Source organism: Aegilops tauschii, chromosome 1, assembly GCF_002575655.3.
Source record: "Aegilops tauschii subsp. strangulata cultivar AL8/78 chromosome 1, Aet v6.0, whole genome shotgun sequence".
NCBI classification, from domain to species: Eukaryota; Viridiplantae; Streptophyta; class Magnoliopsida; order Poales; family Poaceae; genus Aegilops; species Aegilops tauschii.
The window spans coordinates 315,268,827-315,282,066 of NC_053035.3; the positions used below are offsets into that span (position 1 = coordinate 315,268,827).

Here is a 13,240-nt window from a genome sequence, read left to right on the forward strand (position 1 = left end):
CTGACGGTAAGAAGTCGGCTCAAGAACAGCAGCACCAGCGGTGGGAAATCCAAAGCGATCAATAGGCGGACGAGGACGAGAACGCAAACCATAAGTAGGCTGAGAGGAAGAGGACGACTCATCCAAGGAAGCATCCACAGGTCGGGAATGACGAGTGTAATGCTGCGGAAGAGATGGAACAAGAGAAGGAGGAATCACCAAGGTAGAATCAGGGGGTGGCGACGAAGAAGTCACTGGAGATGAAGGTGTAGAATCCGGTGACATGCTAGGTGAGGAGACCGGGGAAGATGGTGGCGGTGAATCGACGAGGGGTGGAGAAGCAGAGGGAGTGGGACGAATAGGTACAGGCGCGACGGGAGGGAGAGGGGAGTCAGGAAAAGTGAGAAAAGAGATATCCTCCACTGAAAAGACCGTGGAAGATGGTCGTGGGTAAAAAGGACGAGACTCATCAAAAGTCACATCTCGAGAGATACGCATCCGATGACCGACAGGATCCCAACAACGATAGCCCTTATGCTCATCACTGTAGCCTAAGAAGACACACTCAACAGACTGAGCGGTCAGTTTGGTGCGTTCGCGAGGGGCAAGAAGAACATAGCAAACACAACCAAACAAGCGAAGCATCGAATAATCGGGAGAGCGATCAAACAGACGCTCAAAAGGAACACCACCCTGCAAAGCAGCAGATGGCTGAAGGTTGATGAGATAGACAGAAGTGGAGATAGCCTCGGCCCAAAAATGAGGCGGAAGAGAGGCGGCGATCATCATAGCACGAGCCGTCTCAAGAAGGTGACGATGCTTGCGCTCAGACACACCATTCTGAGCATGAGCACCAGGACAAGAGAACTGGGCAAGAGTACCCTGCTCAGCAAGGACACCACGCAACATCTTAGAGATATACTCACCAGCGGAGTCAGCACGAAAAACACGAATGGGTGAAGAGAACTGAGTATGAACCATGGCAGCAAAACGCTTATAAATAGACAACACCTCACTACGGGAAGTCATGAAATAAAGCCATGTGTAACGAGAAAAATCATCGATGAAAATAATATAGTATTTATGACCACCTTTCGAAGTGAAAGGAGCCGGACCCCATACATCAGAATGGACTAAATCGAAAGGACGCTGAGACACTGACTCACTATGAGAATATGGTAGCTGAATCTGCTTGCCAAGACGACAACCCTGACACTCTAAAGAGACATCTCCTGAGACAGACCCCTGAAGGCCTCGACGAACTAAAGACGATAATCGAGAACCACACAGATGACCAAGTCGATGATGCCACTGCTTGAAGGAACCAGTAACAGAAGCGACAGCAGCGGAGGAACTGGCGATGGTGGTGGCAGCGGAAGGAACATGAAGCCAGTCCAACTCCCAAAGACCCTGAGAATCACGGCGGCGAGGGCCAGCCCCAACCAGAGTGTGCGTGCGACGATCCTGGACAGAACAAGAGTCAACATCAAGGATGACACGACAACCAGAATCAGTAAGTTGACCGGCAGAAAACAGATTCATGGTAAGTCGAGGAACATGAGCAACATCAGGAATAGAATAAGGAGTAGAAAGATGGCCTCTACTAGCAACAGAAAGTGGAGTACCATCAGCAGTGAAGACATGAACAGGAGAATCCAGCGAGCGAAGAGAAGACAAAGCGGAAGAATGAGAAGACATATGAAAAGAAGCTCCAGAGTCCAGAACCCATGGGGATGTACCTGACTGTGTAGAGGGCGGGTGCTCAGTGCGGGAAGCATCAGTCACAGAACCAGCAGTACCCGTCGAGGAAGAACCTGAAGCCGCGAGCAGACGCTTAAGTCTCAGAATATCCTGCTCGGTCAAAGCAATGGCTGAAGCTGGCGAGGGAGATGACGCAGTCCCTGATGATCGCGCCTTGCGCAGGTGTTTCCGCTTGGTGTAGCACTGGGACTCAATATGACCATCATTCTTGCAGTAGTCACAATGTGAACGGGGGCGACCGGAGCCGCCAGAAGGAGTGGGCAAGAGCGGCGGAGCACTCGAGCGAGCATGAGGCGGTGCAGCAGGTGGAGTGGAAGAAACCCGAGTAGCGAGCACCGAGGGAACCTCCAGCAAACCAGCACCGCGTAGGCGAGTCTCCTCAGCACGAATCTCCGAAAGCGCCTCCATGAGAGAAATACTGCCACGAGCAAGCAGCTGAGCACGCCGAGGCTCAAACTCCTTACGGAGCCGAGACAGGAACTCGTAGACGCGATGAAACTCCAAATCGGCCTGGACAGCCTGGCAGCAGGGGCAAGTACGACAACCAGCACTGCGGAGAGAATCAAGCTGGCGCCAGATAGCAGAACTCTGTGCATAAAAGTCATCAACAGTAGAGTCACCCTGCTGAAGAGCATGCTCCTGACGAACCACAGACAGGTATAAGGCATCACCAGAGGGCTCATAGCGCTGACGAAGACAGGTCTACATCTGGAAGACAGTAGGAAGACCCAGAAACTCAGAAGCAAACTGAGGCAGAACACTAGCAGTGAGAACAGCGGCAGCACGAGCATCATCATCAAGCCACTGGGTGTAAACAGACAAAGCACCATGATACGTCTGAAGAGCCTCCTCATAAGCCAGAGCCCTCTCATCATAGGCACGATCAGCAGCCTCATCAGCAACCTTAGCCGCATCCTTGGCGGCCTGATTAGCATCCGGAGAAAGAACCAGTGGAGTCGGCGGAGTAGGGGCCACCGGAGGAACCGGACGTGGCGGACAGCAGACCTCGCCAGAAAGAACACCCCAGAGACGGATGCCACGCATGTGAATGCGCATGAAGCCAGCGAACTCGGTGTAGTTAGTACCGTCGAAGATCACCGGACAGCGAGGGACAGCGACAAAGCCCGAGGCAGTAGACATTTTTTTTTTTGCAAAGATCCGAACGAGGACAACGGCGCAGCAGACCGCAGACGGCAGCCCAGCCGATCAGGAGGGGATCGAACCGGCGAGAGGGCTCGATCGGGAGCTGCCCGAGCACCGGGCGGAAGCAGAGGAGCCTGGCGGGGCGACGGGAAGGAGCCGCCCGGGCACCTGGCGGAAGCAGAGGAGCCTGGCGGGGCGACGGGAACGGCGGCACCCGGCGGGCGGCGAACGGCGGCACACGGCGGGCGGCTGGCGGCGACGGGAGCGGCGGCACCCGGCGGACGGCTGGCGGGCAACGGGAACGGCGACACCCGGCGGACGGCAGCACCTGGCGGGAGGGAGAGGAGCCGGGCGGGCGCTGGCGGGCGACGGGAACGACGGGAGGGAGAGGAGCCGGGCGGGCGACGGACTGGAGGGCGGGCGAGTAGCGACGCCGAGACGGAGAAAGAAAATCGCGGCGGCGGCGGGACGGGATCGAGAACGAGTTGTGCGTGCGAAAAAGAGACCTAAAGCTCTAATACCATGTTAGGAATAAGCAACTTGTATTCCCATGAGGCCATAGGCCGATATATATACATGTACAGGTGTGGTACATATGCAGGAAACCCCTTATACTACGGGATAAATACAAAGGGGTATACATGACTTATATTATAACTCTAACACTTATATTACCATATGAAGATTGAATGGAAAATTCCCAGCATCACATTAGATCGTAGCGTCTTATATTACCATATGAAGATTGATTGCAAATTGCCCAGCATCACATTAGATGAGGAGATGCAGCCAACAAACATTGTATAGGCTTAATTTCAGTACGTTCGCATTTCAGGGCTCATCTGAAACGCCAGGATTCGGTTGAAATTTAGCTTGGCTAATGTGTTCACTTATTGTTGTGTTGGTGAAACTCATCTGAATGAGTACCATGTTTGTGGAGCATCGCATAAGATTTCTCTTCCTATATTGAATACCTCTTATGCTTCTCTTCTTTCAGTATATACTTATTTTATGCTTAAAAGTGTCTAAACTTTCAATGGAATCATTTATTTCTTATGTCAAATGATGAAATTTGAATTAACTATCTGCTAAATAAATTTTAGCAAACAGGCAAAGTGCTACTCATTCTAGACATGTTTTTCCTTCACAGATCAATGCTGGTAAAGGGTTAGCAACTGGTGAATATATGACAGCAGTGCGGCTCTATTCAGAAGGTAGTTCTATATCTGGTGTTCAGCAACAGAGTGCCCGTACTTGTGCTGCTGCTGGAGAAAGTTCTTCGCAAATCACAAGAAAAATGACTTGGAATGAAATGTTTTTCTTCAAAGTCGATTCTGAGGTATGTGAACTGGGCACTCTTTCTTTGAGTATCCATGTCATTTATTCTCTTACTGTGGTCATTGCTTTAACATCCATATCTTCTGTTGATTACATATCAGGAGAATTATGTTCTGGAACTTGTTGTCCTTGATGCTGGTAGAGGTTTGTGGCTTTATTAACTGCTATCTTTTTTCGTGTTCCCTGCACTTCTTTATATTTTATCATGTCTTACCGACAGGTCAACCCGTTGGTATTTACTCCGCTCCACTGAAGCAAGTAGTGCAAAAGCTCCCTTCTGCCTCAAGTTCTGACTATGCAAAATTTGAACTGACTTTAGGAGATCTTATGACAACAAAGGTAGTGGTGAGAACTGATATTCAAGGCTGTAGATTAGTCATTTGGTTTTTTGGAATAGAGTGCACAAATAATATGCTTCTTTTTGTATTTAAATAAGATTGATTAGCGTTAATATAATTACGCAGGAACATGAAATTCTTAAACCAAGTGGAAAAATAAGATTTGCGGTGCTTGTTTCTGGTAGGGCTACTGCTAAACAAGGAAGCAGAGCCAGTCCTAACAGAAGCAGGAGTGGGTATATACAAATTAGTCCTTCCAAAGATGGCCCTTGGACAAACATGAAGTTGAACTATGCTGTGCCAGCAGCATGTTGGAGGTTTGGGGATTGTGTGATTGCTAGTGAAGCAACAGTCAAGGAGGGAAACAGATACGTTGGCATACGTTCCCTTGTGTCAATCACCAATACAACGGATTTTGCTATTGATTTGCGTCTAAAAGGAAGAGATTCTCAAAGTGCGGGATCAGACGGCCAGTTAGAGAATTCTGATAAAGATGATCAAATAGAAGTTGGTGTGTTGGAGCCTGGTTCCACTATTCCAGTTCCATTGTCAGGTCTCTCACATCCTGGTGTGCTTTATACATTGCAACTAAGACCGACCATTCATCATGAACTTGTGCAGCATTCCTGGAGTGATGTCCAGGAGAGGCGCAGTCAAACTGAGTTCCGGAATGAGCAGGTCCTAGATATATGTGTATCAGATCTGTATGAATCTGAAAACTTACTGTTCTGCTCACAGATAGATGGGTCTTCTAGTACTTGTCAAGGATTATGGTTTTGCTTGAGTATAGAAGCCAAGGAGATAGGCAAAGATGTCCGAACTGACCCAATATACGATTGGAGTATAATTATCAAATCCCCATTATCGTTGACATATTATCTTCCCATTCCTGCACATTACACTGTTAGTGCCAGCCACCTTGATGAGGAAGAGACGAGTTGCTCCCGGGGCGAGCTAAACCCTGGTGAGGTTGTGAAGGTTCAAAATGTTGATCCAAGAAATCCTTTGTACCTGTCCCTTGTTCCACATGGGGGATGGGAATCAGTACATGTATGTATAATTTTGTTTTTGTTCCTAGCTGATGTCTTAGCTTTTTATAAGTGTGAGTGTTGACATGTTTTTTCTCCAACCCCAAGGAGCCTGTTCCAATATCACATCCCACCGAAGTTCCTTCAAAATTCATTAATCTAAGAAGTTCTTTGTCAGGAAGGTGAGGATTCAAACATGGAAATATTTTGTGGATAATTTCATAGAACACTTTACATCTTTCTTTCTCTTGTAGAGTTGTGCAGATTATGCTTGAACAAAGCAGTGATAAGGACTATCTGATGGCAAGGGTTATCAGAATATATGTTCCGTATTGGATATCATTTGCAAGATTGCCTCCACTCACCTTGCAATTCGTTGATATCACTGGAAGAAGAGACAAGAGACGCTATCTTGCGCGCCCACGTGCAGAAAAAAGTGATAAACTGCTCTATGGTATAGGACATGAAGAATTGGTCGACGGATACACCATAGCATCTGGGTTGAATTTTAAGGGTTTAGGTCTCTCAGCATGTGTCTCCAGAAATGGACAACAGTTAGGAGCTCTCAAAGAACTATCACCTCTTGCTGACATGGTTAGCTTGGATGCATTCATGTTCATATATATTCTTTTTTACATTTTCGGTTCCTAAGATGATCTGTTTGTTTCTTTAGGATGGTACAGTTGATCTTTCTGCCCATGATAATGATGGAAAGTGCACACATGTATTTCTTTGCTCAAAGCTATGCTCGTACCAAGCTGTTCCAACAAAGGTAACTGAACGTTAACCTTTAACTTCATATGAAAATTGTTAATCAGTTAACCTCATGTCATAGTACAACAGGTTATCTATGTACGGCCATACACAACTTTTACAAACAGGGTTGGCCAAGATATGTTCATAAAACTTAGTGCTGGAGATGATCCGAAGGTCCTACATGCGTACGACAGGAGAGTCTCCTTTTTGTACTCTGAAGTGGGACCTGACAAACTGCAGGTACTACTTATCGATCGTAATGCTAGCTCTAGATAGAGTAATTTTAACATGAATTGCTCACGAAGCTTTATTCAGAACTAAACAAATCTTTTGTGACAGTTCTCTATATGCTCTCTGGTTGTTCACGCAACATTTGAATTAACAGATGCTTACAACTTCCATTGGTTTCATTGGTCATTAACAGACGCAAATCTTCTGCGTTTTCTCGAAAACAACTTCCATTGGTCATTTTCATTTGCATCTCAGCATTGCGTATATTGTTATGAAGTAAATACTTGCATTAAAAGTTTTATGAAAGGCGGAGAGTATCTCATACAATAATAACTAGAAAATACTTACATTAAAAGTTTTATGAAAGGTGGAGAGCATCTCGTACAATAATAACTAGCACAACAGACTGTGCATATCTTATTCAAGGTTTTGCTCATCTAAGGGAACCAAGGAAAGTACAGTGGACCTGCTGGCCTTGTGCATCCTATCCTCCTTAGTCTTAGAATCCCATTTTATGGATCTTTCTTACTTCACTTGTGTAAACATTAGTTGTACTAAAAATGCAAATAGTATTATATATACACCTGCATTACCTTCGGAAAGAAGGTAACTGTAAAAAGCTCTGGATGTTCTCATTAGCTCTACTTTCCTCCAGATATGATAATTTCCTTCCATTTTATAATTTCCTGGTAGAATTGTTATAAGGTGTATTTACAGTCATGAGCTATTTTATCTGAAGGTCCGATTGGAAGATACTGACTGGTGTCAGCCTCTGGATATAGTAAAAGAAGATACTATCGTAATAGCAATGAGAAAGCAGGACTGTACTCAGAAATTTGTGAAAGCTGAGATACGTGGTTATGAGGAGGGTTCAAGATTCTTGGTCGTATTCCGTTTGGAGCCCACAGATGGGCCGATCAGGTATGAAGTGATCTTACAATAGTTTGCAGGTATGAAACCCCCATCTCTCTAACTATGACAATGATATGACTGGTTTCAGGATCGAGAACAGGACAAGTAATGCAACTATTGGTACTCGCCAGTCTGGTTTAGGTGAAGATACTTGGATCCAAGTGAAACCACTTTCGACCAGAAAATATTCTTGGGATGATCCATATGGACAGAAAGCCGTTGATGTTAGCATACAGAAAGGAGATGTTACTAGTTTCCAGTATGTTGACCTTGAAAACCCTGTTGCAAGTTCCACCAGTTTTGGGGAGCACGGCGTCAAGTTCAATATAGTTGAGACTGCCGATGTCACAATATTGAAGTTCACCGATTACCATAGAAGACAGGAGGGATCACCTGAATCTGAACTTGTTGCATCTACGTTGACGCAAAATGAGACAGAGACAGGAGCTGGACCCTTGGAGCTTATTATTGAACTGGGAGTTGTTGGAGTCTCTTTGATTGATCATAAGCCAAGAGAGCTTTTGTACTTAAATCTGCAGAAGGTTTTCATCTCATACATGACTGGTTATGACTCTGGGACCACTAGCAGGTATGCCTTCACATGCATATACTATTCGATCAAATTTTTGTTCATACACACATTTTTGCTGAAAGTCTACATTGTTTTCTGAGCAAGAGTAACCATTTCCGTTTTATGGGGATCCTGAGATACATTTCTTTCTTCCTTGTCTTGTATGTTATATAAGTCTGTTAGTTGAAGCTGCTCTTTTGTCTTTTGACAAAAAGAAATGACAAACACAGTTACACTATGTTGAGCCTGAAGTAGCATGTTTGAAATCTTGTTAAAAAGGTGCATATATTGCTTCATAGAAATGTTGGGCATCTAGGAGGTTTATTTGGTTTGTTGCCAATTTCTTATTTGTACTAGACCAGCTGCTTGATTTAGGCAAATCACAGCCCCTTTCAGCATTTGCAATGGTGAGTGGTTAGAGATAATGTTGCTTTGAAGCTAGCTCTACATATGCCTTCTTTTATCCTTGCAATGCTTGTGCCACTGTTTTTTTTTGCTGATGAATAACATTTTTTTCAGATTTAAGTTGATCATAGGCCAGTTGCAACTTGATAATCAACTGCCGTTGTCCATAATGCCTGTTGTTTTGGCAACTGAGAGCATGCCTGATTCAAATCATCCTGTTTTCAAAGCGAACATTGCTGTAAGCAATGTAACTTCGAATGGTATTCAAGTCTACCCGCATGTCTATATACGGGTAATATTTGTTGCTGCACAGTTTTTCGACAAACAAATCTATAAAGTACCAGCAATGCTAAAAGTGGACAATTTTCTCTCTTCTAGGTAACTGACCAAACATGGAGGTTGAATATTCATGAACCTATTGTTTGGGCACTGGTTGATTTCTACAACAATCTTCGCTTTACCGGCACCTCCAGCAGCTCAACTGTCACTGAAGTGGATCCTGAGATACGAATAGAGTAAGCACCTATGTTGAAACTCAATTTGCCACATAATTACGGCAGTAGCTGTTAAGAATATTTCACTTATTTCTGAGATGGATACATCTGTATTTGAGTTGTTTCTGTTACTAATGTTTTACGGTTTTACGTACCGAGCTGTTCACCAGTATAATCGCTGAAACTTCAAAGTTGTGGACTAGCACTACATTTGTTATCTTGCCCAATTTCTAATTGCGGGATTGGTTTCCGCGTATCATGTAGTTATAGCAGGCAATACATTACATATTACATTATTAGGACTCTAAAACTTTATTATTTTGAGTAAAACTAGTTAAATAGTGACCATGGAAGTTAAAATGCTCATGCATTGCTATAGGAACTGTTCTTAATTTGTTTAAACTCTTGTGTTATCATAGTTCCTAACTTTGTGCAAATAAAAAAAAATCTCAAAATATATGTCAATCAAATTGACTAATCAGAATTGCGTGATACATCTATCTACTACATAGAATGTATGATAATTGTGGTAATTAGTTTCTTGGCAACTTAAGTAGTTGTTTGGATATAAAGAATTAGAGGTGAGATTTTGGCAAACCAGTTTTTGGAGGATTTTTAGGAAAAACCAGTTTTTGTTAGTTTTTCTGTTAAGGTAGGTTTATACTATTCCTTGTTTGGATGAGAAAATAAGAGGGCCACCGTCTATAACTTCTGCTGGCCACACACACTAAATTGATGGCTCAAATTCTATTCTATCAACCTTCTTCTATTCACCATCCTCGGCCGTGGGACTAGCCCTAAATCCGGTATGATGCTGCGTTATGATTGGGGTCCTGGAAGCCAGAGGTCAAAGTGAACATATAGATGATGATAAGCTGCAGGTACAGGTGGTAACCCTGTGGGAGGTAACCTGCATGGTCCCGGCGGCACAAGGAGTCAACTGCAACAAGGTGGTGGCCCAGTTCGGCTCTCAGCACAGATGCAACGCTTGTGGACCACATCGCACGGCTCACCTCCCGCCTGCCACATCGCTTCCTCCGCCGTGGCATCTTCGTCAAGCTCTATGTCACTCCAGCTGAGGTGCCCATGGTGGTCTCGTTTTCGCCGCCGGCAGAGATCTGTACCAAGAGGTGCCCGTGGTGGCCTTGTCGAGCTCTTGTGGCTGCCGGCAGAGCTCACCATGTAGTAATCGTCGCCATGTGCGCTGCCTGCCGTGGTCACTCCCACCTCTCCATCCCATACGGTGACAGTCATGTCCGAGCACCAGCAGCGAGCTTGTGCATGGAGAGGACGTCACGGCGCGACGCGCTCAACACGTCTCTCTCCAACGACTTCGTGGCAGCCGTATATAGAAAACCAGATTATGCAAAAACGCCAATTAGTCGTTTTTCTAAAAGCTGGGTTGTCGGGCTTCTGTAAAACTTGGTTTGCTATATCCATGAAGCGGCTAGACAATTGAAACAGGATTTTAGGTTGTTACACCAGAATCGAGGTTAACGAGAACTAGTTTCCTACAATCCTGGTATCCAAACAAACCCTAAGAGTTAATCTCTGAGCGTGAACGGACCGCCACCAACTCAGATATTTACAAGAGCAAAGATAAAGAACCATGTGAACATCATCATGTTCTAGTATCATACTAATGCAGAATAAACATCATGAGCATAATATGTGCATACATTTTGAGTTTCTAATAAATTTATGACAACAACTTTTTAGATAGCAAATTAATTTGAATTTGCAAAATAGAAATAATGCATGTATGCTAAACTGGTTCAAATTAGATCACATGTTTGACATTGCTGAAGCAATCAAAGTATCAAACTCATATGGTGGCCTGACAAGTGCTATAGAGCCCACTTTGTTCTAATGTGCTATTATTACCCTGCTACTGCTATTGCATCCGCTACAAGTGATATTTAAGTATTAGCACTTCCATCCAGATAGATGCAGCCCCTTTTTTTAAGTACCAGAGCACAATTTAGATGGTATTTCAAAGAATGATTGTACATTAGCTTTTTTCAGCTTAATATATTATATCCGCTTTTCAGATATTGTTGGTCATGTGATACTTGGAAATGTATGATATGGGGTATTTAAGATGAGCAAATAATCCTGTGTCCTGCAAAAAAGTTGCTTAGCTTCCATATATGATTTTTTTTGTAGGAATTTCCATACATGGTATTAAACATTCCATGTGTTGCGACCTATATTTAAGCTATTTTATTTTATGTATTTCTGATGGGATATCATTGTATAGGCAAAAAAAAGATATACTCCCTCCGTATCAAAATATAAGACGTTTTTGGGTCTAGAAACGTCTTATATTGTGATACAGAGGGAGTATGACGTATTTTGTGCATCCTACAAAGATTTGCAGGAATTTTCATGTAACCATGTTGGATTCTTTCACATCTCATTTGGCTTAACAGTGTATTGTTGTCCTATTGATTTCCGTTTCTCTTGTTCGTTTTTATTCTAGCCTTATTATTTTGGTTTCTCTCAGTAGAAAGTGTTCTGGAATTCGGTAATTTTGTTGTTGTGCTAAGTAAACACTGCTGTATTATGTGTGTTTGTTCAAGTTTCCACTAGTACCACAAAAGTCAAAGCATATTTGATAACAATTTGTGTTTAGATAAGTTACACGGGTTAAGTTGAGCATGTTTCATTTTTTGTGTTAAATTTATGAAAGAGTTGACTTTTGCTACTAACATTTTTGAATAGAAGTTAGCTGGGTATGACATAATATTTTAATTTCAGGCTTGTTGATATTTCAGAGATAAGGCTTAAAATATCTCTAGAAACTGCACCTACTCAAAGGCCACGTGGCGTCCTTGGTATTTGGAGTCCTGTCCTATCGGCTGTGGGCAATGCACTCAAGATTCAGGTAGCTGAACATTATTTATTGGCAAATCATGTCGGGACCAGATCAAAATTAACTTATATACTCAAGTTCATGTTTCTTGTCCAATGCTCACCTAACTTAGTTGATATGTACAGTGGTCCACATGAGGGTAACTACTGTTCAGAGGAAAGCTAGACATACTTCAGTACTACTATTTTAATTTTATTCGAACTCTTCCCTAACTAATAAATCTCTAGGTGCATGGAAAAGAGCTCAAACCAATAAGCGATCATTTCTATCTTGAATTGATTCATAACTTAATCAGACTGCTGAAGTAGTTCTATGCACATTACTATTGGAAACTGTTGAGCATGTTTTGTTTCTGAATTATGAACTGTGAGATATATTTCGGTCTTATTAACAGTAATTTTATCCTGTGTTGTTTGCTTTAGGTGCATCTTAGGAAGGTAATGCACAAAAGCCGGTTTATGCGGAAAAGCGCAATTGTCCCTGCTATCGTTAACCGAATCAAAAGAGACCTCATCCACAATCCTCTGCACCTTATATTTTCTGTGGATTTTCTTGGAGTGACAAAATCAACTTTGTCATCACTCAGTAAAGGATTTGCGGAGCTCTCTACTGATGGGCAATTTCTTCAACTGAGATCAAAGCAGGTAAAATTGCGTGTTTTAGTATATTCTTGTTTATGAACTCCACCAGGCATTTCAAGTTGAGTATGATTCAGGGTTGGTCAAGGAGAATCACTGGCGTTGGTGATGGACTAGTTCAAGGGACTGAAGCATTTGCTCAGGGTTTGGCTTTTGGGGTTTCGGGTGTTTTAAGAAAGCCAGTTGAGAGTGCCAGGCAGTATGGTGTTATTGGCATTGCACATGGTCTTGGTCGTGCCTTTGTGGGGTGCATTGTTCAACCTTTGAGTGGTGCCCTGGATTTTTTCTCCTTGACAGTTGATGGAATTAGTGCCAGCTTTATAAAGTGTGTGAATATTCTGAATAACAAGTTTGTTCCTCAGCGGATTAGAGATCCTCGTGCTATTCATCGAGATGGTGTGATAAGAGAGTATGACAGTTTAGAAGCTTCTGGCCAGGTGCATTGCTTTTTCATATTTGTTCGTCATTTTTACTTTGGTGATTTGTTTTAATAGAAGAGAGCTTGAGTTATGTAAGAGCGAAATATAATCAATGAACTACAATTTTGTCATAACATACTACTATCTCCAGTAAAAAGGTGATGTCCTGTAATCCAAGCAATCAATGTACGTTAACTCAAACCATAAAGTATTTTCATAATATTAAAAATGGATGGTCAAAGTTGTGTTTGGTGGTATGTGTCAATTGAAAACAAGATATGAATTTAATATAACAGTGTCGATCATTATAGATCTGGTTTCACTGAGATAAAAGGCCCCCTTTCTTTGATTT

The 13,240-nt window shown here is 43.1% G+C and overlaps 1 protein-coding gene across 2 annotated transcripts in view; it reads left to right on the top strand.

The window, feature by feature from the left end:
- LOC109732134 (uncharacterized) overlaps positions 1–13,240 on the top strand; it is a 39,682-nt gene that overhangs the window by 24,249 nt on the left and 2,193 nt on the right. Inside the window, exons 43-57 of one of the 2 annotated variants that reach the window (XR_012182403.1) lie at positions 4,034–4,222; positions 4,323–4,365; positions 4,442–4,560; positions 4,686–5,609; positions 5,696–5,769; positions 5,842–6,181; positions 6,261–6,359; positions 6,431–6,583; positions 7,314–7,495; positions 7,575–8,075; positions 8,577–8,754; positions 8,841–8,977; positions 11,734–11,843; positions 12,254–12,475; positions 12,547–12,906. Coding sequence is in view for 1 of the 2 variants with exons in the window: in XM_073496898.1 (XP_073352999.1) it covers positions 4,034–4,222; positions 4,323–4,365; positions 4,442–4,560; positions 4,686–5,609; positions 5,696–5,769; positions 5,842–6,181; positions 6,261–6,359; positions 6,431–6,583; positions 7,314–7,495; positions 7,575–8,075; positions 8,577–8,754; positions 8,841–8,977; positions 11,717–11,843; positions 12,254–12,475; positions 12,547–12,906 (3,648 nt within the window). In the remaining variant the exon portion in view is untranslated. Of the gene's footprint in view, positions 1–4,033; positions 4,223–4,322; positions 4,366–4,441; positions 4,561–4,685; positions 5,610–5,695; positions 5,770–5,841; positions 6,182–6,260; positions 6,360–6,430; positions 6,584–7,313; positions 7,496–7,574; positions 8,076–8,576; positions 8,755–8,840; positions 8,978–11,716; positions 11,844–12,253; positions 12,476–12,546; positions 12,907–13,240 lie in introns of both variants that reach the window. The other variant, XM_073496898.1, reaches the window with a different exon arrangement.